The sequence below is a fragment of the Cyprinodon tularosa genome, unplaced genomic scaffold (genome assembly GCF_016077235.1).
Source record: "Cyprinodon tularosa strain WSP-4 unplaced genomic scaffold, ASM1607723v1 ctg207, whole genome shotgun sequence".
Taxonomy (NCBI): domain Eukaryota; kingdom Metazoa; phylum Chordata; class Actinopteri; order Cyprinodontiformes; family Cyprinodontidae; genus Cyprinodon; species Cyprinodon tularosa.
Genome location: NW_024038767.1, coordinates 1,446,414 through 1,471,032, shown reverse-complemented (window position 1 = coordinate 1,471,032; position 24,619 = coordinate 1,446,414). Strand labels below are relative to the sequence as shown.

Below are 24,619 nucleotides of genomic sequence, written 5' to 3'. Positions count from 1 at the left end.
CTCAGCAACTTCAGACTCAGTCAGATAATGTATTTTGTCAGGTATTGTTGAGATGGATTATATGGAAAAACAGGGTCTCTGATGTTTTATTAGCTGCTTGGTAAAACTAAGTTTCCATTATTTTATAGAGCAACATACCTCCACACATTTTAATAAAGAATTAACTGTTTATCCCTGAAATCATCACATTAAGTTAAAATTTCACCTTAAAAAATAGCTGAATTGAAAGAAGTGTCAAAAGGTCTGGCTGTATTTCCCACAGGATCTGATTTATGGCTAAATATCACTACATCAAAACATCTAGACTCTTATTTGCTTGGTAAATCTAATTATTCAGCTCCCTTGTTTTGGCCACATACACATATTAAAAATAAACTGCAAAGGTACAAATTGCAGAAAAGCCAGAGAAGAAAACTGAAAACTTGGATAATCTCTGTTATGTTTCCTCAGGGTTTTATATTTCATGACTTTACACTTCAGAAAACTAGTAAATACTAAATCTTAGAAACTGCTGCACAAATTCTAAAAAAATAACTGCCTTTAAAATGAGAAATTGTTTGTGGAAGTGACTCTAAAGGCAAAACCATTTTATACTATGATTGCTTATAATGCTCTGGAAACTGATGAGACTTAGGATGTATAAGATTTAAGGCCAACTTGCCCTAAATTGTAATCCTAGAGTCAGAAAAATGTCATGGCTGCAGCTTTGAGCTTTCAGAGCTGGAACATATCCAGTAGTTGGATGAAAAAATCAAACTTGCTTCAGCAGTGTATTAACCAAGTGGCTTTGTAAGAAAAATAGCTAATAGAACAGAGTTTTTCCTCTCAAATATATCATTATATATTGTACATTTTGCTGCTAATTCTAAATGATTCATACTGTTTGAGATGGGTGCCTCTCAAGATTCTCTATAAATGTGCTCATGTGGGTGTAAGGAGGTTACAAGCTCTAAAGTAAATAGTCAAAGCAATAAGCTAGAATTAAATGGAAAAAGTCAGTCATTGAAATAGATCAAATGTGCTTCATATTCCCACCATGTCTTGTAAGGCTAAACATTTGGACTGTCGGAAATGTAGCAACAGATGATGTTCATGTAGGAGGGATACTTATGTTTTGCCAAACAATCTTGCATTCCTCTCCAGTGAGTATGAAGTCAAAGCAGCAAAGGGGCTTTTAAAGTAACTGTGAGTTTGTATTTAAAATAAATTGGTATATAAATTTCATAACTTAGTCCTGCTGATTGTTCTGGAATATGCTTTTCGTTTTAAAAAATATGAATGTTCTTCAATTTTTATTTTGAAAGATTTTTGCTTTAGGGCTGCACAGTGGGGCAGTGGGTAGCCTTGCAGCAAGAGAGTTCCAGGTTCGATTCCCGGACTGGGGTCTTTCTGCATGGAAAATGCAAGAGTTCTCCCTGAGCATGCGTGGGTTCTCTCCAGGTACTCCAGTTTCCTCCCACAGTCTAAAAACCTGACTGTTAGTCCTGTTTGTCTGTGTGGCCCTGCGATGGACTGGCGACCTGTCCAGGGTGGACCCCGCCTCTTGCCCATAGACCGCTGGAGATAGACACCAGCACCCTTCGCCACCCCAGCAGGGATAGGCGTGGTGGAAAGAGGATGGATGGATGGATTTTTGCTCTTTTTAGAAGAGTTTATACATTTGCACTCCTTTATCTGTTTTTTTTTAATCTAAGATTTGACATCCTCAGGTCATTATTAACAGGATGAGTTTGCATTGCATTTCATCTCCAGAAAAAAGGAGTAATATTTTTATAGTTTTAGGGTTTTGATGAAATCAAAATACAGTGGTCCTGATGTTGCAAGTCACCTGAATCAAGACATTAGCCTGAAGAAGCAGCTGGTGTGACAATATGAAACTGCAAATGAACATTTTACATGTATAACACTAACTATATCATTAAGAAGAAGCAATTGGAAACACAGATACTATACTGTTCATGTTGTGTTTCATTAAAATATACATATTACTCTATAAATCTTCCAACTACTTTTTGATATATATTAACCACTGACTTTTTTAAGTACACATTTGGTTTTAGAAAATTAGTAGCATATCAGTCAATTGCATGGGAGCTTGTGATGGCGTCTAGAGTTGGTGAAAACGAATTGGTGGAATAAAAAAATAAAAATCTGAAAGCATTAAAGCTTCTTCAGACCTTGAATTAGCTGCATCACAGTGGTTCATCTGATGATGGCTAAAAGCAAAAAAAGAAAATAAAATTTGAACAGGTTCAGCAAAATCAGGCTGTTAAGTTAGGCTGCCTTTTAAATTAGTGAGTAATTTAAGAAAAAACTCATCCAGCCTTTAAGACAACAGTAAAATATTAAAAGAAAATCAGATTATATTAAGAACAATGAGTGAACATAGAGTATAATACAGATATACTGTAATAAGACAGATATCATGGATAGATGGGACTAAAATAGATTATAAAAGAATGCTAGTTAAAAATAAATAAAACAAAATACATTGCTACCAAGGATCATATCAGAAATAACATTTCTCAGCTACTCTGACATTCAGCCAGCAGATTAGACACCGATGTATTCATTCTTTATTATTCATACAGTATTGCTTAGATTATCCAAGGCATACCATTACTATACGATAAATAAATACACATGATCATAGAGTGAGTATGATTCTGTTCTCTTTTCATGCCAGGTTCTATAAACGTAAAAGTCCCTCCCCTTGTTTGAATAAGATGTGGATGCTGAAAGAGCAATTGTTCAGCAAAAGGAGACAGAAACAATGGGACAGCGAGTTTGACAAGTCTGCTGGTGAAATGAAAGGATTGCCTTTGTTTTCTGCAGAAAATCAACTACCACAGCTTCCCTTTATTCTGTAAAAAGATGCAGGTTTTTGAATCTATTTGAGCTGCTTTATGTGTTAAAATGCATTAGCTCATTAGCTTCTTTTTGCTACAAAAATAAGGGAGAATAAGAAAGGATCAAGTTGGGGAACCTTGGATGTTTAAATAAAGCCACATCTCGTATGTATGATGCATAACACTCCAAAGGAAGCTCATTAATTTCAGATGAGAGAACTTTCTTTTGCTGCATTGGTCTGCTGCAGATCCACTGAATCAGTGTGACAGTGTCATATGCTTGTAGTTACACCAGAATAACCAATAGTCTGTATTCAAAAAATTGCTGTAAAGATGTTTGTATTTTTTCCTCTGCATGCATTTCAGTTCCAGTGGTTCAGCGGTGACTCATATAAAAGCTGAATGCGGGTGGTTAGCAGAATAAATCCATTATAGATTAAAGATGTTGTAAGTACAGAGTAAAGCACTGTGTCTTCTTGCCCTCTAATATACCAATATGCCTCAGGCTGTGTGTTAGCATTTTAATGTTTCTGAAACTCAAACTGGGAAAAAACACTGTCTGGAAAACCACTGCAGCTACTGGAGGAACAAATTTACCTAATTTATTTCACTAAGGAAAATTTTCAAACAACTTGCAATTTTTTCAAAATAAAAGGACACTGGTATGTTATAGGCTTAATTTTGTAAAGAAAGAAAAAAAATTATTGATAAGAAGCTCATTAAAGGTATAGTGGAGGATGTTCTTTTTGCGGGTGGATCATCAAAATCAGTGGTTCTCCTAATTGTCAATCATTCTGGTGATATGTTTACATAAGGCCGTCCTTCATCCTCGTCCCCATTTTCACTTACCGCTGGTGAGTCTGACATAATTAAAAAATTGCAAATCTTTTTTTGGAAAGTAAACTTGTATAAGTGATGCAAACAGCAACTTTTAAATAGAGCGTGCACGAGGAGAAATGGTCTCGTGCACGCTCTGCTACGCGTTAATAGGGGTTCTGTCATGTTGGGGTCTAATCTTCTAACCCTCATGCAGAAACACTCAAGAGACAGGGAAAAGGGTTAGAAGGTTTATTGACGATGTTTTCAGAGAAATGTGAACGTCGTCTTGGTTCGTCAGGCTGGTCACGGGAGGGAAGAAACTAGAGGAGGACAGATCAGTTAGAGAGGATCCAAGAATCTTGCTGCTTAACGGCGGATTGGATTTATACCTGCTCAGAGGGTATTCTGATCAGCAGGGGGGGAACCTTGAGGGTCCAGAGGCTGGTCGACAGGCTGAGGGCAGAGGCGGAGGCTGAGGCAGAGGGCAGACGGGCAGGTTCCAGGCAGCGAGAGTTTTCGCCAGGAATTGACTGGTTACCAGATATGTCAGGATCTGAGAGGCAGAAGAACACAGAGTCAGAGAGGTTCTCAAAAAATCAGGAAAACAGATCAGAGAAGCTGGCTCAGGTTTGCTGGTACCATTACTGGCAAACACTCTGGCAGGGAAGTGTCAGCCTCCTCCTCCTTAAGAAAGCCTCCAGATGAGCAGATGGGAAACAGGTGTGCAGAAGTCAGCTCATGCCCTCAGGTGGAAGATCTCAGGCGCCCTCTGGTGGAGAAAGGTAGACAAACCTCAAGATCCCAACAGGTTCCCTCTTGGAAGCAGGTACAGGGTTATGCATGTTCATTTTTTTGTTAAGTGGAGAGGGCGGGTCTTTTCAAAAATACATGAAAATCCTCCACTATACCTTTAAGTAAAAAAAAATGATAATTTGCTAACTTAAGGGCCTCCTGTTTAGAGCAAGCAGACTTGTTGATACGGTTTTTCAAGAGGCTTTTTTTTCCTTTTCTATATTTTTAAAGCATTTTATTTATTTTTTTTTATTTAAGAAACTTAAAACTGTAAATCTTCTAGTTTTAGTTTTAATCATCATTTGCTGTATTGTAATGGCTTGAATAATATTGAGATGTCTCTCTTGACTATCACACTTTTTATGAAAAAATAAAAAGTAGTGGAATGTTCATTCCATTCACTCAGTGTAATGCTCAATAATAGCAGTTGTTGCAACTTTATTGCAAATTAATTATAAAATAAACATTTCTGCTCAACAATCAAACCGTTTTGTTTAGAAAGAAGCCAAAGCATAACAGAAAAAAAAAAAAAATCCAGGTTTTCATTGAATGTTTTTTTTTTTTTTTGGACTCAACACCTTAGACTGTGTCAACAAACAGTATTTGGGTATTTTAGTCTTTACAAATATAGTCTGTATCTAGGAATTAGCAGAGTGTAAACCAGAGGAGGAATAATTTATTGCAGTTTTCCAACAAATTCTGATAAACAGCCCTGAAGACAAGCTAATATGATCTCAAATTATCTGGAAGAAATCTTTGCCTTCCTTTCTTGACAAGATTCCTTCATGGCTTGGAGGATCCAGTTTCAGCTATTCTTTAGCAGATGATCTAACCTTGGACTGCAACATATTCAGATCCTGCTTCTCCAAAGCAAACTCACTGCTACTCCACTACTGTGCCTGAAAAATAGCGGGTGTTTGTGTTTGTGCTGTATGCTTCGTTTGATATTTAATAACTGCTCTATTTTTAGCTCATGTCTCCGAATGTTCAGAAGGTGTTGTATCTGGGTTACATGTTTCACATTAAGTTTAAAGAATTCACATAGTTAGGTTAGTGAATTTTAATCAGGAAAAACAAAATAGTGTTATAATCTTTTATTTTTTTTTTACCCTGATTTCTGAGTAGCAGCAGTAAATCCTTCTGTAGCAGGTATAATTGAAATGGCATTTCAGATATATTATGCTTTACCATCCAAAAACACTTTAATAACCTTGGTGGCTGATTATCAACCCACCTATGCTGCATTTATAGAGTTTTAAGAATAGGTGATATTCACCAAATTCAGCGTATCTTCATGTCACTAAAAAATGAGGAAGATATGCAGGAATTTGACAGAAATATAGTGATAAAAAAAACGAATTTGTACTTAAATATTTTCAAGAAACTCTTTTAAATCACTGGAAGAAGTTTAAAGAAACAAAACAAAACAACCCCATCTACAAGCCCATCTAATCATGTTCTCCATCTACAGAAAGAAATATCAGATTGCACCGCACTGACCTCAGCTCGGCAGCTTGAAATCCCACGGCTGCCACAAGAGGCTTTACTACAGACTAGAAGCGGGTGAATAGGGATAATTTAATGAAACATTAGACAAGAGCACTCTACAGTCCTTTTAACAAATTGCTTCTTTTCAGTGCCAGACTTGCCTCCGTTTCAGTTGCCTGGAGGAAGAGCCGACTTTAAACAGAAAGATAGAAAAACAAAGCACAGATATTGACCTGTGGCACTTAGACTTTGGTTAAAAAGTGAGACTAGGCAGTAGAAATTTGGATTTGTAAAACCTTTCTGAAGGTGGATTAACTAAAACTACAAGCTGTTTACTTTGAAGTGACAGGAGCAGAAGGCACATCTTATTCACAGCTACCTACAGATGGTCTCCTGGTAAGCTGACCTTTTCAATGCCATTAGGTCAAGGATAGCTGGCTTTTTAAAGATATTGGCAGGTCTCAGAGTAACATATTTGAAGCGCCACTAATTAGATTCACCCCTCATTGCCTTCCTACTCTTCTTAAGCTCAAGCTTTAAAGGAGGCCGGAGTGAAGCTTTTGAATTAGCCTAATCAGATTTCCAGGCACATGACCTGAGCTTCACGTGGGGAGAATCACCAACAGCCACACTTTGGCAAAATTGCATTATGATCATTGCTGTTTTTGCCAATCAGCCAATAGCATGGGAGCGTCTGATGGCCTCTAGAGTTGGTGAAAACTAATTGGTGAAGTTCAAATTTAGCATAAAAAAAAACCTTGAATGCATAAAAGCTGCTTCAGACCTTGAAGTAGCTGCATCGCAGTGGGTGCATCTGCTGAAAAACACAACGACAATTTAAACAGATTCAGCAAAATTAGGCTGTTATGTTAAACAGCCTTTTTTAATTAGTCAGTAATACAAGAAAAACAATAATTCAGCTTAAAACCACAGAGAAATATTGTAAGATCAAACAACATTAAGGAAAATATGAACATAATACAGATGTACTGTAATAATACAGATTTATGGATAGATGAAAGGTAATTAAAGTAAAAGATCAAAAAAGAATCCTAGTTTTGATTATTGTTGTTGTTGCCTATTTGAACACGTGGATAAGTTTCCATTTGAATGTACAAAGAACAATAAATATTAAAAAATAACTAGTAATCTGTTAGCGAGCTCCAGTTAGCAGGGGATTATTTTTATTGATACATTTTCTTGCAAAATATTCTTGGGGTTTAAACTATTCTTAAAATTTTTTTCATGTATCTTCTTTTTGTTGTGGGTTGTGCATTTTTTAGGTTAAAGTATTGTTGCTCCTGTCCCAGCAGATGCACAGCCATCATTAAGGGAGACAAAATAAAAATGATTTCTGCAAACTGTTTTTCTTTTTTGGGCTCAGCAGTGAATAACATGAGGCAGCCCAGGAAATGTTAAAAAGAATGAGATTAAAAGACAACATTGGCTGTGTGGATTTGGCGTCAGCCAGACGCTATTTTAATGCAGATTCAGTGAACGTCCATTATGTTAGGTTTGCGTTCACTTACAATGCAATGACTCCGTGTTATTATAGGAGTATATAGAAAAAAAGCTGAAGTTGGGAACCTTCATTGCAGTTTGTCACTAATTCTAAACTGCTTTAATTTATGAAAGTGTTTTCCAGTAATGTGGGGAAAATCCAAGGTATAGAACACTGCACTTTAGAAATATAATTTAATACAAAAAGTTCAGATATTATGCAATTTATTCACATTTAGAGACCTATTGCTAGTTTAATAAACTAAAAAAATAAGAAACTGTCCAAAAAGTGTCCACATTTTATTTTATTTTATGTACAATGAAAAAGTTTTATTATGATTTTTTTTTTAATAGATGCATTTTTTCAACTGCTTCAAAAATGGCAAATCAGGCAGTCAGAGTTTGAAAGTATTGAAGTAGAGATGAATAGATCCAATAATAATATCTGTATCATTCTGGATTTTGAAGAAAATTACTGGTTGGGTTACACATAAATGAACACGGGTTCTATTTATAGAGACAGATGTATCCAGTCTATTTCATTATAATTATTATATTTATCTATAATACACTCTAATTAGGAGAAAATTCGATTGAACAGAGGGAAGGTTCATCTGTCTCTTATTTAATAAAAACATGTGGGGACAAAATAGTTGCTGTTTAATAAAAGAAAAACCCCAAACCCATCTATCTATCTATCTATCTATCTATCTATCTATCTATCTATCTATCTATCTATCTATCTATCTATCTATCTATCTATCTATCTATCTATCTATCTATCTATCTATCTATCTATCTATCTATCTATCTATCTATCTATCTATCTATCTATCTATCTATCTATCTATCTATACACAGTGCACTTTATCTCATTGTCTACAGTATCACCAACAGACAGACTTTGTAGCTGCAGTAATTGTTAGGCCGTTATATTTTAAGAGCCATATGTTCACGCTCTGCATACCAGCATTATGTGACACAAGCTGGACGGACTTTCTCTGCCTTGTGCTCTCCTCCTCCTAACACAGTGATCAAGATGCTGAAGCTCGCAACATTTTCTGGTACCTCGGAAAGGGAGGAGTTGGAGAAATATCTGAATGGATCATATTTCATGCTTTTGTAATGAAATGCTGCCCTAGCTATGATTAAACCAGAAACAGTTCAGCAATCTAAGCTTGATTTAGAATAAGAAGTCGATGCTTATTTTTTGTCTGAACTCTTAAATATCTTCAAAATGTTTCAGCGTGTTATCACAGGAGGAAGAAAATAATTAATACTTTAACAGAAGATAACAAACACACTAATTAGTTAATTTGTTGTTGCATTATTGTTCTTCTTGCTGTCGTAACAGTTATTTAACCATAGAGCTGCCTATTCACCGCATACGTATATTTATGTCTTGTTTTTACTTAGTGATTATCTAGTATATGTAATAGTGGCACTGAGTGGGAAGTATACTTGTGTATTTTTTAATCACTGCTTTAGCGGATGATTAGGACACAAACAGAAAGAATAGAGCAATCTCTGACAAAATGACAGCATTGTTTGTGAATCGGCTCTTCTGTGGAGGGGAATCGTTTCTTCGACCTCTGCTTTTGATTTACCAAGAGGAGCTTCTTTCTCTTCATTACTCTCTTGCTGTTTTTCCCACGTTCACCATCAATTTGCACGCTGGAACACTGGAAGGTTAAGAGTTGTCTGTGGGAGCTTGTTTTACGTCCCTTTGCTGCAATAGTTGGTCAGATAAGATGTCTGTAAACAACCTGTGCTCAACTTCTGTAACATAATCACTCTTTAGATTTAGCTTATGAGTGAAAGATCAATATATTACAGTGTCAGAGGTTTGATCCAATAATATAAAATTAAGGAATATAAACGATTTAGAGGAATCTTAAATAAAATAAAATAGTAGAAGCCTTTCTCTACTTGAAGTCGTGGACATACTTGCAGGCCTGAAATATACTCTGTTTCCACAGATGTCTTAGAACCTCTAAATAAGTCCGCAGGCTATTTGTCAGGTAATGCTGACAAGCAGAACATGAAAATCACATTAAACGCTGCATGAGTTATCATCCATGTGCATGAGAGGCCTGATAGGGGGGCATTAAAACCTCTGCTTGGCAGCGGAACTTTGATCACGAGCGTCCGGCGACACGCTAAAACCATAAGCTGCTGTAGCCGCTGTGCTCAGACGGTCAGGGACAAGTTGTCTGAATTTTATCACGTTTTTCAAAAGCTTCAGCTATTCATAAATGTTTCATGTAGGTTCAGTAAGTGTTTACAATCTACTCAGAGGAGTACTTTGACGTCAGTAGATTGTGAGAAGTGAGACTGAGATTAGCCTTTTACACCTGAGGGCTTTTGTGTCCGTATATCACAGTCAAAGTGTGGCCCGTTAGACTGGCTTGGATTTTTTATTTTCATGAGACTGGAAGAATACAAAGTCTTTTGAGACCCTAATATAAAATCTTTATTACTTCATGTTTAATATTTTATGACTATATGGACTTCGCCTTAAGTGGGTGGCTGCTACAGCTCCCTATATGGTACAGAATGTTTCCCCCTGAGTGTCCCATCTGCTGTAAATGAACTAAATTGTTGTAAACGTAAATTCATTTTATGTTCTTACATTTGTCAGGCTGAAAAGGGGACCGACAGGTGCTGTAAGGAGCTTAACAGCAAGTTAAATCTGCTCAGTGATGAAGCCTAGCTTGCCTGGGTGCTACTATAAATGTTTTAACCACACACCTATGTGCTTATATATTTGGTCTGCAGAGACTTTGAAATATGCTATGACCATAGAGTGGGAAAAAAAAAGAAGAAAAAACTGTCTGACACTGAAACGAAACCGGCAATAATGATTTTCAAACTTTCTTTCAACAAACTTCATATGTTGGGAGAAAGCTGTAAATACTTTTTGTTACTATGGGCTGGTTTCGATTTGTCAGTTTCTGAAACCAACTTTCTTTTTGCTGCAGAACAATCTCCTCACGCAAACACGGAAAGGTAATTCAATTAATTCTCAAGACATTGGAGGAACATGCACTTGAGTTCAAAATCTAAAACATATCAGCAATGGACTCCAATAGAAATCTAAGCAAATTTTAAGTCCCACACTGGAAAAAAGATCTAGAAACACGTAAAAATGTCTTCATTTAAGTCCATTTACCCTTAATTTGTGTACGCGGATGAGATGATTTGCCAATGGAATTAGTATTTTTACTCCTAAAATAAGATATGCAGATAAAATGCATTTAAAATAAGACAATGTATTTGTGTAATTGTCTTGTTCCATTTGCAAAATGTCTCTTTTACCTTCTCAATTCAAGAACAAATTCACTTATTTTTAGAAAAATAATTTATCTTGATTTAGATTTTTTCCAGTGCAAAAGCATTAAGACATGCAAGTTGTGTTTCCCTGCATGTAAATGTGACCCAGTCGTGATGGAAAGACAGGACACAGAAAACTCTCTTTGTGGGTTTGTTTTATTTCCCGACTGTGCCCAGTAGAACACAGTATTAATTTGTTTTGTTGTGAATTTTAACAGTCGGAATGAACAATAAAAATACAAAATAAGGATCTCAATATTAGTAAGAGACAGGTGCACTTGCACACTATACAGGACAGTAAAAAAATGCAAACGTTGCTAGTATAGACAACAGTAGTGACCTGTCCTAAACAGACAGAAAACAGAGCAAAATTCAAGTAAATACATGGCTACAGGTAATATCACAGTCACAAATTTGTCTCATTAAAGTGCATTTGCTTCCTAATAAACATACATTCATGAATTAAATGATTTGTAAATATTTTTAGAACTTCAAGTAACGTGAAGAAATAATTAACTCACTTTTCCAGAGGGCGGCCTGCTCACCAACACACACCCTCACAAGTTGTGACACCGCAAATTCTCTCCCCTCTGGGTCACCCAGAAACAAAGAAAGTTGTACAAAATATATGAAAAACAAATATTAAACAAACTTTGAATTCCGTCAGAACAGTCACAACTTACGCCAACCCGCGCCTTCCGCTCGCAGCGTGGTCGGCTCTTTTAAACAGACAGGCGTTGCACGTTTCAGCAATCTACAGAAATCATCACGAATATAAAGCCATCACGCATTAAACTTGGCTTGCTAGACTACTAAACACTTTGTGACACACAGGTATAGCAGATTGGATGTATTTTAGAGTATTTACCTTGAGTTTTAACCACCATGTATGTCTGCAGTCTGTTAACTTTCCAGACTCCCGCTCGACAGAATGCAGAGTCTACGTGCATGCATGCTCTAAGATGGCGCTGCTCTTAAAGAGGCAGCGTCCCCAAAAACCCCAAATGCAGTAACCACAATATTACAGTAAGAAAGAGAATAAAGGCAACACAAATCTTACATGAACTGAAAGCTCTTAGGAATAAGCTGTGTCACACTGATAGTGATTATTTATTCACTTGGTTACATTCTCCCCTGCTACAAGTCATCGTCCTCGATGACTTCCTGATCAACCATTTGTCCCCTAAATTTGTTGGTGTAGAGAACCATACCAGCTAGCAGATGGGAGAGTACATCTGGGCTGAAGGACACTGCGTTACATGCTGACCTGGGTAGGTTAAATGGGTTCGAGTGTACCCCTGCCATTTCTCTCCTACTCCTACGTGGTGCAGGTGTGGGCTGGCCTGCTTTAGCTCTCCCAGTTTCCCTTTTTCTTGGAATTGGAGCAGGCCTTGCCTGTGAGGTTTCATAAGGCAAGCTGATGTTTTCTGATGCAGGTGAGTGGCAAATGTTTGGTTCTTCCTCTCGGTCCTCCTCAATAAAATCCCCATTTTCCTCCAGCCTTACCAGATCCTCACACTCCAGGTGTTCAGCTCTGTTGTCCAAGTCATCTCCTGGCCCTCTAACCATCACATCCAGGTTTTCAGGTTCATCATTCACTGGATGTTTTACTGGGTACTGAACCTCTTCCATCAAGATGAATTCTGGATGTTCAACGTCAGTCCCTGGCTCTTCATGTTCATCCGCAGTGACGACCTCTTGGTCATGTTGCCTTGGCTTCCGTACTGGTGTGGGCCCCACACACGGCCTTAAGTTTGATCTGTGCACCCTTCTCAATGACCCTCCTTCCAGAGGAGCTACGGTGTATGTTGTCCCCTGGATATCAACCACTTTGTACACGGTTGATGCCCAGGCATCTTGAATTTTATTTCTTCCTGGTGGTCGGTAGCGGAGGTACACTAACTGTCCAATATCAACCGGTGGGCAAAACACTTTTCCTTGTTGCTGAATGACTCTCTCTGCAGCCTTTCGTTCCGCATATTCTCTGGCCCTGGCATGTGCGTCCTGGAGACGCTCCTGGTGCACCGCTAACCAGTCCAGTTTGTCATCCTTCACTGGCTCCTGGCCTAACAATGCATCAACTGGCAAGTGTGGGTGGACACCAAACAGTAAGTAATAGGGTGAATACCCTGTGGTTGAATGTGGTGTAACATTGTAAGCATACACCAGCTCTGACAGATGTTCGGGCCAACGCCGCTTCTTTTCAGGGGGAAGCGTACGGAGAAGGTTGTGTAACGTCCTGTTGAATCTCTCACATTGAGGATTACCCTGAGGGTGGTGCGGTGTTGTCCGGGTCTTTTTCACCCCATACAGTTTGCATAGCTCAGCAATCACTGCACTTTCAAAATTTCTGCCCTGGTCTGAGTGCAGACGTTCTGGTACCCCATATTTCATGAACCACTCTTTCAGTATGATTTTGGCTGTAGTATCTGCCTTTTGATCTCGTGTGGCAAAAACCTGACTGAACTTTGTGAACACATCAGTTATTACAAGAGCGTTTTCACGTCCATCTGTGGCACGTTCAAGTGTGGTGTAGTCAACAGCGACAACTTCCAGTGGGCGAGTAGCCAAGAAGGGAGTTTGGGGTGCCTGAACTCGGGGGTGTGGCATTTTTGTTAACACGCACCTCTGACATTTCTTCACCCATTGCTCCACATCTTCATACATTCCTCCCCAGCAACATCTCTGCCTCAATAAACTCATTGTCCGCTCAATTCCCTGGTGCCCCATTTGATCATGCACACTTTTGAGCACTTGTTCTTTGAGACAAGCTGGTAATAGCAGCTGATAACACAGCCCAAGATGAGCATCCCCAATCACACGGTACAGAAGTCCATCCTTTTCTCTAATACGGGCCCACTGTTTCAACAGGGACCGCACAGGTTTAGGTAGACCCATTTTCTGTGGGTAACCAGGTTTCTTCTGTCTCCGCCAGAAATCTCCGAAGACACTTAGTGTCTGATCTGATGCCTGGAAGTGCTGAAGCTCTGCGTTAGAATAACCAGGCATGGTTGGGGTGCTGTCCTGCACAGTCTCACCAACCGCTTCCTCATTTGCTTCTGATACATGCAGCAGCCTGACTTCACAAGCTTTGACTCCAGCTGCAACTAAATCTAGGTCTAAATCAGTACCTGCCCTGAACATGTTACATATGGCTATGCAGCCATCATATTCTGCATCCTCGCTGTCGGGTTCTGGCTCATCACCTGATGGCTGCCTGGAAAGGGCATCAGCGGCAGTATTGCAACGACCAGGGCGATACTTGATTTCAAAGTCGAATACAGACAGCTGTGCAACCCATCTCTGCTGAATGGCTCCTAGATTAGCTGTGGACAGGTGGCAGAGGGGGTTGTTATCTGTTATGATTGTGAACTTAGAACCCAGAAGATAGCTCCTAAACTTTTCTGTAACTGCCCACTTTAATGCTAACAGTTCAAGCTTCATGCTGCTGTAGTTCTGATCGTTCTTTTCAGCCCCTCTGAGTCTCCTACTGGCATAAGCTATAACTTTCCTTTTCCCTCCTTGTATCTGATAAAGGACAGCACCTAATCCTAGACTGCCAGCATCTGTCTCAAGTGTGAAGGGAAGGCTAAAGTCAGCGTAGCCTAGCGTGGGGGTACTGGTTAACTTTTCCTTGAGTAGCTCGAAAGCTTGTAAACACTGTGGTGTCCAGGCCGAAATAAAAAGCTGTTTAGCCCTGTACTGACTGCTCTCTTTAATACATACATTCACAACATCATGAAGTGGCCCTGCTATTTGGGAGAAACCCTCAATAAATCTCCTGTAGTAACTACAAAATCCTAAAAAGGACCTCAGCTCTTTCACAGTACTAGGGATGGGCCACTTAGTCACCGCACTTATTTTGTCAGGATCCGCACTAATGCCCTGGGCTGAGACTTCATGACCCAGAAACCTGACTTTAGGCTGGAGGAAGTGGCATTTCTCAACTTTTACCTTAAGCCCAGTCTCCCTTAGTCTTTTCAGGACAGTCTCTAGTCTCACCAGATGATCTTGGAATGTTGCTGAGAACACGAGCAGATCATCCAAATAGATCAACACCATTTGGAAGACCAAGTCACTCATCGTGGCCTGCATGAGACGTTGAAACGTTGCCGGGGCGTTGCATAACCCGAAAGGCATTCTCAAATACTCATACAAGCCAAATGGTGTGGTAAATGCTGTCTTGTCTCTGTCTTTCTCATGCACTGCCACCTGGTGGTAGCCACTTGCAAGATCAATGCTTGAGAAGAACTCTGCACCACTCAGAGCATCCAGGCTTTCCTCAATGCGGGGAAGTGGGAATGCATCGCGTCTGGTCTTTGCATTTAGCCTGCGGTAGTCCACACAGAGTCTAAGGCTTCCATCTGACTTTCGAACCAAAACGACTGGTGAAGCATAAGAGCTTGAGCTCTCTTGAATTACTCCTTTTTCGCAGCAGCTCAGAAATGTGTTCCCTGACCTCTTTGTATTGATTAGGTGGAATGCGCCTGTATGGCTGAGAAACGGGTGTCTCATCTGAAACCGGGATTTCATGTTTCACACGATCTGTGTACCCCAAATCTTCGTCGCGAAGTGCAAAGACATCTGCATAGTTTCCCAGGAGAACCTTTACTTCTGCCTGTTCTTCTGGTGTACCTCCAATGTGTAATCGGCTGAGCAAGTCCTGTATGTCACTGTCTGTTTCCTGACAATCCTTCTGATTGATGCTCACCTCCTCATGGTCAGCAGAAATGCGCTCAAACTTCACTTCATATGGGTCACCATCCATGCACTGGCCCTGACTGAGGGTTCCTATTCTAGCCTTAGGTGGCAGCCATAAATCCTCCTGGGAAAGGTTGATTACCTGGACTGGAAACAATAGGCTGTTAGTTGATACTAAGGTTGGGATCACAACTAACCCACCTGGCAGTGGAACGTTTCCTTGTTCGAACAACATGCTCTCAAACTGTTTACTGTGACCCCTAACATAGACAGTGGTACCTGATGAGGCGGGAACTCGCACTTTGTTTTTACTGGCGACACGGGCGACAGATATCTTTTCCACCAGCTCAGCTTCCTGTACACGGTGGCAGGCCTCCCTCCAGTTGGAATCCAGTTCCCCACCTAGAGCGGTGTCAAACTCGGAGAGAACTAACTGTCTACACCGCTTTGCAATGTTCATCCCTATTATGCCAGGCAGGGATGAATCTGTCTCTCTGGCGTTGACCTTTTTTGTTCCATCATCTCTAATTATTAGGAAACCACACTCTGGAACAGTAAGTCCCATCACCTGTACGTCTAGTTCTACGTAACCCAAGTAGGGCAGTGGCAACTTGTTGGCTGCTGTTATTTTTAGCCACTTGGCAGTACAGTGCATATCTTCATCTTCTCCATGTAGATGATTCCTAAAGAAACTTTCGGTCAAAGTGCTTACATTACTTCCCGTGTCAAGCAAGCATCTGAGGGGAACACCTCCGATCTGGATATCCACCTCAGGGCACTGTCCTACAGCATGCTCCAGAAAGTGTTCTTTGGTCAGAGTTTCTTTCGAGCCTTCTGACTTGCCTCGCATTGCCAGGCTCAGAGCAATGGAGGGCTCCCGTTTTCCTGTACCGCAGAACCAGGCATGCCTGGAGACTGATTGGTAGGCTTACGTTGTGTGTTGCAGTATCTGGCCATATGTCCCACCCCCTCACATCGCAGACAAATCGGCTGACCGTCTCTGGTGTATTTGGGTTTAGGTTTAGTCCTAGCACTCCTACTGTCTTCAGAACTGGCAGCCTGTGTAGTGAGCTCTCGAACTGCATTGGTTAATTCTCCTATTGCTTTGCCTTGTTGTGCGATTATTTTAACCACCTCTTGTAGAGTAAAAGCCAGATCTGTCTGTGAATTTATTGTGGAGTCGGTCTTTTCTAAGTTGTCATTTGGTCTGTTACCTACTATATTTCTATTTCTAGCCACATTAGCACTGCGTGGACGGTCCTCCATAGTCCACATTAATGCCTCTTCTCTATTATCAAAGAGATTACAATCAGGTTTCTCTCTAATAAGTCTGCGTAGTTCGCGCCGAAGAGTGGAGTCACGCACGCCTTCAATGAACTGATCGCGGAGTGTCAGCTGCGTGTCGGGTACTACACCAGGAGACTGCTGTAGTGCAGAGTTTAGCAGCTGAGACAGGGCATGTGAATAATCCCGCAGGTCTTCCCCATCTAGTTGCCGACGGGCGTAGAAAGCATGTAAGAGCTGTGGAGTGGTGCGTTTCTCCCTAAATGCCTCCCTCAAGTATGAAAAGAGATCACGGGGTTGTCTCGCTTGCCCACCCATACGCAACTTAACTTCCTCTAAGGCAGAGCCCTTTAGCTGTGAGAGAATGAAATCAGTTTGATCCTCCCCATGCAAACCCCTAGTTCTCATTGCTCTTCCCACCTCATCTATAAACTCATCAACAGTGTAAGCATCTTTTCCCGCTTCTCCACAGAAAGGTACAATTGCCTTTTCTCTTGGGATGTAAACAACAGATCTGGTTTGAACATTACACATATTAGAAATACTTGACATAGCAGCATCATGTTTTCTACTTAGTTCGAGAATCTGTGTTTGCAGCTGCACAAAAGGGTTACCTCCACTGTCAAGCGAAGGGGCAGCTTGGCTGTCTTCATCTGAGCCTCGTCCAGCCCCTGAAGGGCCTGCTCCCTCGTCCTCTTGCGACATGTCTCTGAGTTCTTTCTACCGCGGGATCACGCAGTCACTTTGTGTTGAGATGCAACAGTTCAAATGTCTCTGTCCTGCTTTCTCTCTTCCTTGGACCGCCGATGTAGACTTTCTCCTCGTCCTGTTGCACTAGCCGCCACAGCACACGACCACCTCAGGACCCTCGCACCGCAGTCGTCTCCTTCCCGGACCAGGACTGGAATCTTCCCAGCCACTACTGTTGTCTATAAAGCTCTGCTCACTGTCTCTCTATAAAACTTAAAACTCAAAACTAAACGGGAAATCCCACTTCTGACACCAAAATGTGACCCAGTCGTGATGGAAAGACAGGACACAGAAAACTCTCTTTGTGGGTTTGTTTTATTTCCCGACTGTGCCCAGTAGAACACAGTATTAATTTGTTTTGTTGTGAATTTTAACAGTTGGAATGAACAATAAAAATACAAAATAAGGATCTCAATATTAGTAAGAGACAGGTGCACTTGCACACTATACAGGACAGTAAAAAAAATGCAAACGTTGCTAGTATAGACAACAGTAGTGACCTGTCCTAAACAGACAGAAAACAGAGCAAAATTCAAGTAAATACATGGCTACAGGTAATATCACAGTCACAAATTTGTCTCATTAAAGTGCATTTGCTTCCTAATAAACATACATTCATGAATTAAATGATTTGTAAATATTTTTAGAACTTCAAGTAACGTGAAGAAATAATTAACTCACTTTTCCAGAGGGCGGCCTGCTCACCAACACACACCCTCACAAGTTGTGACACCGCAAATTCTCTCCCCTCTGGGTCACCCAGAAACAAAGAAAGTTGTACAAAATATATGAAAAACAAATATTAAACAAACTTTGAATTCCGTCAGAACAGTCACAACTTACGCCAACCCGCGCCTTCCGCTCGCAGCGTGGTCGGCTCTTTTAAACAGACAGGCGTTGCACGTTTCAGCAATCTACAGAAATCATCACGAATACAAAGCCATCACGCATTAAACTTGGCTTGCTAGACTACTAAACACTTTGTGACACACAGGTACAGCAGATTGGATGTATTTTAGAGTAGTGATGGGTCTGACGACACTGAAACCTCGGCGCATGCGCCGAGCAAACAAGGTGAAGCCCCGTGTCGGTGCGCGTATCTCTTTAAGGAAAACCACGTGACCGATACAGTTCCTGTGTCGCTTGATTGTGAACGCGCCAAATTGTATTTATAAACAGAAAATGTATCGACACATTTGTGGGTTTTGTTGGATGGAGATAGTTTGTGTTGTTTGCTTTACATTGGTTTTTGGCTTGTCATCTAAAACTATGGATCAATCAAGGAAGAGGAAGTTTTCACCCGTGTGGGATCATTTTGATCTTATCACTGAGAATAAGGTAAATTATTATTCCTTTCTTGTTTCCACCATTGATCATTCTTCTCTTGGTTATTCTAATTTCTTTCTGAAGAATATTTTAATTAGTTTACATGGATTAACTTTTATTTCTATTGTAGGTGAAATGTAGGATTTGCTCCCAGGTGCTGTCTTACTCTAACCGGAGCACTTCCACAATGCTGAGGCATTACCGTGCCCAGCATGAGATGGAAGAACGAGTTAATACTCCCGTGATTAGCCCTGGTGCTTCCAGAAAGCAGGCGATTGATGAGGCTGTAATGAACATGATCATTACAGACTGTCAGCCGCTTAGCCTTGTGGAAGACAAGGGGTTCCGAGAGCTGGTCCAACTCCTTGAGCCCTCATATGTTCTGCCATGCAGAAAGGTACGTGAAACTAACTGTTATACATGTTAACAAAGTATATGCATGTTATTTGATATCAATCATTAAGCTACTCCACTTGTGTTAATAATTTTAGGCTATCAAGACCATGATTAGCCAGAGGTATGAGGAGAAAAAGGAGCAAATTAAAAAAGAACTGAAGAGTGCAGCTGCAGTCAGCCTAACAGCTGACATGTGGACATCCATGAACATGGAGGCTTACCTGGCTGTGACCTGTCACTATGTCAACAGTGAGAACCATACACTGTGTACATCAATGTTGGGAGTGGAACACTTCCCTCAGCAGCACACTGCTGAAAATATGGCCCAAGTAAAGAAAAACTTAATGCAGGAGTGGGCCATAGCAGAGAAAGTTACATGTCTTGTCACAGATGCGGCTGCAAACATGGTTGCATGTGTCAAAAAGCTCCAAATCAGGCACACGATTTGCATAGCGCATTCTTTGAATTTAACAGTTCGAAAATCATGTGACCAAATTGAGACGCTCACTGAAATCCGAAATAAAACAAAGCACATTGTAACATACTTTAGAACCAGTACTACAGCCAAAGAGAAGCTGGCACAAGTCCAGCTACAGATGGGAGGACCAGTGAAGAAATTAATCAATGAGGTGTCAACTAGATGGAACAGCACATATTTAATGCTGGAACGCATGGCGGAACAGAAGGAGTCGGTGTTGGTATCACTAGCTTCTTTAAAAAGTGATATACCTCAGCTCACTACAAATGATTATAAAATCATAGAGGAGACACTCCATGTGCTTGCTCCATTTAATCAAGCGACAGTGGAGCTGTCTGAGGAAAAAAGAGTGTCTGGATCAAAGGTAATCCCAATGCTCAAAATGTTGCACCTCTCACTGCAACGCAATGCATTAAATGTAACCACGGAAACCGCAATTAATCTTGTGGAAAACCTAAAAAGAAGACTGCTAGAAACTCTGTGCAACCTGGAGTCATTGAGTGTAATGACAATGCCAACACTGCTGGACCCTCGGTTCAAGACCATGGCATTCTTAAGTGCGTCAAAAGCCAATGATGCAGTGAAAAGACTAAAATCAGAGTGTGCAGCAGTAATGAGAAACGCTATACCAACACAAATGGAAGATGCCCAAGCTGGACCTTCAACTCAACCATCTGATTCCAATCCAGGTATGTATGATTCTTAATTTTGTTCATTTGTATTTTAATGTTCATGCAAATCATTCCATGTGAATACTATGAATTAGTAACACAGATGCATTTTATTATTTCCTCAGATGACAACCTGTGGCACCAGCTGGACATAGAAGTCAAGGAGAGCAAGGCCAATTCAAATGTCACCACCGATGCCATTATCGAGGTACAAAGATACATCTCCGAAGAGAACACACCAAGATCACAGGATCCACTACAATACTGGAAATCGCAAAGACTAAATTATCCTACGTTGTACAAACTTGCAATGACATTTTTATGTACGCCGTCATCATCAGTGCCCTGTGAAAGGGTGTTCTCAAAAGCAGGAGAAATGGTTTGTAAGCGGCGCAATCGCCTTGATCCAAAGATGTTAACGCAGCTGATGTTTCTAAATAAAAATGTGTGAAAGAACCTTGTTCAGTCTGTTTCCAGTCTTTATTGAAGTTGCCTGCAATTACTTTTTAAATCCAGCAGATGTCGCCATTCAGTGATACAGCAAAACAGTTTCAACACAGTGTCGACACAGTTTGGGAAATGTGCCATACACCCAATGGGGCCTCATCTGCCCATCACTATTTTAGAGTATTTACCTTGAGTTTTAACCACCATGTATGTCTGCAGTCTGTTAACTTTCCAGACTCCCGCTCGACAGAATGCAGAGTCTACGTGCATGCATGCTCTAAGATGGCGCTGCTCTTAAAGAGGCAGCGTCCCCAAAAACCCCAAATGCAGTAACCACAATATTACAGTAAGAAAGAGAATAAAGGCAACACAAATCTTACATGAACTGAAAGCTCTTAGGAATAAGCTGTGTCAAACTGATAGCGATTATTTATTCACTTGGTTACATAAACCTCCACAAATTAGGCACGCTTTCATATGTTTAAATGTTTTCTCTTTATTTTGCTATTTCTGCTATTCAGAAAAGGTGATGATAGTGACCTGAAGTAATGACTCTGGGAAAGTAATGATATTGGTGAATCATGCAGAATAATGGTGACTTTACATATTCAACAAATAATACCAAGGTCCCGAGTGCCTGTATTAAAAAAAAGATTCTTTAACCATTAATTCCTAACATTCAAGCTTTTTAGCAAGTGACCTAGCAGTGAGGCAACTGTATAAAAAGCTGAAACAGAACATCCACTTTGCAGAGCATTTTGGCATAATTCATAACAGCACAAATAAATCCTGACTTGTGTTAATCAGTGACGTATGGAACATGGACCACCCCTTGTTAACCTTTCATATTTAGCATGAGAGCTCAAGGCAGAAGGAAAGGGTAACAGTCAGGAGCTTTCCTTTTTAATTAACATCAATTTACTTGTGTTAGATAAAAAAATGGAGAATATGATGTCAAGTGTAGATTGTCAACAGTAGTTTGAAGATGTATTTTACTGGGAGGATGCATATTTTGATCCTGCTGAACAATCCAAACACATATGAAGTGAAAATCACTGATTATATCTCCATCATTGCACACATTTAGTCAGTTTTTGTTTTAAAATCGCCTTAAAATCGACAACCAAATACCCTTTTGTTGTAGACATGGTCCTAGCCTTGCATTTTCCAGGACTTCATATCTTCTTTTAACATATTTGTGCCAAACACCACAGACACCTTCAATGGTGAAATGGATTCTATGTCCCAAAGGGTCACCACACTTATACAGGCAAACTATAAGTCATAGTATTATGTTCAAAAATTTCATATCCATGCTTTTATTTATATAAAAAATGTTTAAAGCCCTTTTAATGATATCAGTATTCAGGCTTTTCTACAATAGCATTGCCATCCCTAGGAGTGGAGCAAATAAATAAAAAGCAACTTCACAATAAGACCTTTAGTGAATGAAAGCCCATTAGAAGCATGAAAATAAATAAAGAAATGTGTCATAAATTATTAATATTCTTGAGAACGCTTAAGGATGGCAATGTCATGCAATAATTGGCACAGCACTTAGCCCAAACTGAGTCTGGCTGCTGCATGACTGATGTAAGCTGTCAGCACCTGTCAGGAAAAAATCTAAAGTTATTTACAAGGGCAGCGTGATAAATGTTTGACTTCACGTTGAGTTGACCCAAGTCTGGGTGACGGGGCACCACTAAGGGAGGTAACAGCAAGTTCACTGTTCAAAGGGATTTTAATGCACCCAAACCAGGGTAAGCTTTAACTGGTGGTACAAGATAAATAAAGGCTTTTAAAACAGTAAGGACACCTGAAACATTTAATATAATCCTTTCAGAATAAAGGTCCTTTTTAAGACTACTGGAAATTTTCCCAAATTGACCTACAGTAATGTGCAGCTTTTGAACCTTTTGTAGGTGAGAAATAACTACATTTTGACCAGCTTTTATAAAAGTGATATAAAAAAACATTTCCGTACACTCTTTCCTTCTGATAGCTTTGTGTATTCACTATATAAAGCAAAACAAATTGCTACAATTTTTTGATCCATTTGTTAAACATTTAGGGTGTAACAGTACAAAAAATTACAGTTCTGTGCTTATTCAGGGGTTTAAAGTAAGTTTCATATTGTTCCAGTACATGTCAGTGAAGAATAATTAATAAAAATGTTAGATTTATTCTTACTTACACTTACTTTGGTCAGCAGCAAAAAGAGAATTTTTTTCAACTATCTTTACCATGTTCAGCAGAGATGGCAAAAGTACTCACTTTCCGTACTTGAGTAAAAGTACAGATACTTGTGTTAAAAAATACTCTGGTAAAAGTGGAAGTACTGATTAAACTTCTTTACTCAAGTAAAAGTAACAAAGTACAGGCTTGTAAATTTACTTAAAGTATAAAAGTAAAAGTAGAAACCACTTTTTTCATGCCGTTGCCTACATTTTAAATGGATGTCTGCCAATAGGACTAGATCTCCGTTGTGTTCATTTTCAATCATCTCGTCGTCCATGCTACTATGCTAACGCCACCGCCACCAAGCTGCAATGATTTGCCGCCAATGAATACCGCCGAATCTGTCGATTCATCTTGTAGCGGTGCGTCAAATGCAACGTAGATTCCCATCCAATTAGATTGAATTTGGTATTGATGACGTGAAAAATAATAACGGTAACTCAATTGAAATGATTCAAAACTAAAGTAACGAGACAATTTTTAAAATGTAAGGAGTAGAAAGTACAGATATTTGTGTAAAAATGTAAGGAGTAGAAGTTAAAAGTCGCCATAAAAATAAGTAGTAAAGTAAAGTAAAAATATCAGAAAAATCTACTTGAGTACAGTAACAAAGTATTTGTACTTCGTTACTTCCCATCTCTGATGTTCAGTATCTTAAAAAAATGTGAAATAAAGAATATGCATGCATTAAGTAGCATCAGCTTAAATATGAGGTTCAGACAGGGCTATAAAAGGTATTATCATTCCATAATTCTGTGTTTTTTAGCATTTTGGGAATGCACAGTAACCTGGGTCTGGTGGGAAAATAAGACTGTCCATCTTGCTAAATTATATGGTGGATGATAATCTGAATTTTGCTTACATGGACAACCCAGTGACTACGGTATATATTTTATGATACATTGTGCAGTTGTAATAAATTTTATAATCTAGATTTTGTCTATTAGTATTTCCCCTGACTGTATTTAAAACGTTGCCCTTTCAGATACCCATTTTCTTTCAATAAATACTAACTGAGTAACCTTTCAACTTTGAGAACAACACGATTTTAATATACTATAGAAAATGTTTATTTGGGCTACCCAAATGTTGAAATTTTCTCAGATGGAAAAACAAACAAAACGACTAAAAACAATATACTTTTTTTGCTTAAATTTGCAAAAATATTAGACATTTCCTAATTAAGAATAATAACAGAACCATATTAGCACAAAAGCAGTTCTTACAACAAACACATCTACAAATGCAAGGCTAAAAAAATTTCTTTATTTTTTCCCCTGCAAATAAAAGGAATAAGGTGGCCGAGTATTGCCGTATCTCATCCTCTGTGTCCTCATTTGTCTTCCTGCAGGTGAAAAAGTGAACAGATGAGATGGACAGCTTCTTTCCTGGCAGCAATGCAAACAGATATTGCGGCATTCATTTGCATGAGGAGGACTCAGGACTGACTATTGCCTGAAAGGAGAGGTTCAAGGTCAGTGAAAAAACTTTGTGTAAACAGACTAAGGAGGCTTTCCGCTTTCAGCTGGTTGTTTGTGTTAAGAATT

General features: G+C 39.5%; 3 protein-coding genes and 1 long non-coding RNA gene across 6 annotated transcripts in view; 2 read left to right on the top strand and 2 right to left on the bottom strand.

The window, feature by feature from the left end:
* LOC119783566 (leucine-rich repeat and fibronectin type-III domain-containing protein 2) overlaps positions 1-24,619 on the top strand; it is a 239,042-nt gene that overhangs the window by 51,505 nt on the left and 162,918 nt on the right. For all 3 annotated transcript variants that reach the window (XR_005280817.1, XM_038285156.1, XM_038285155.1), the window contains exon 2: positions 24,424-24,546. The gene's annotated coding sequence lies outside the window, so the exon portion shown is untranslated. The remainder of the gene's footprint in view (positions 1-24,423; positions 24,547-24,619) is intronic.
* LOC119783569 lies at positions 10,975-12,275 on the bottom strand. The gene is made up of 4 exons (XR_005280818.1): positions 11,650-12,275; positions 11,465-11,535; positions 11,303-11,371; positions 10,975-11,126 (listed from the first exon to the last, which is right to left on the bottom strand). It is a non-coding gene; the product is annotated as an uncharacterized LOC119783569 (long non-coding RNA).
* LOC119783568 lies at positions 16,328-21,263 on the bottom strand. The gene is made up of 4 exons (XM_038285157.1): positions 21,023-21,263; positions 18,360-18,430; positions 18,198-18,266; positions 16,328-18,021 (listed from the first exon to the last, which is right to left on the bottom strand). Exon 4 carries the CDS (start codon positions 17,469-17,471, stop codon positions 16,341-16,343), a length of 1,131 nt encoding a protein of 376 aa, XP_038141085.1. The 5' UTR covers positions 17,472-18,021; positions 18,198-18,266; positions 18,360-18,430; positions 21,023-21,263; the 3' UTR covers positions 16,328-16,340.
* LOC119783550 (E3 SUMO-protein ligase ZBED1-like) lies at positions 19,030-24,435 on the top strand. Its single transcript, XM_038285134.1, has 4 exons — positions 19,030-19,239; positions 19,334-20,405; positions 20,513-20,595; positions 24,424-24,435. Exons 1-4 carry the CDS (start codon positions 19,030-19,032, stop codon positions 24,433-24,435), a joined length of 1,377 nt encoding a protein of 458 aa, XP_038141062.1.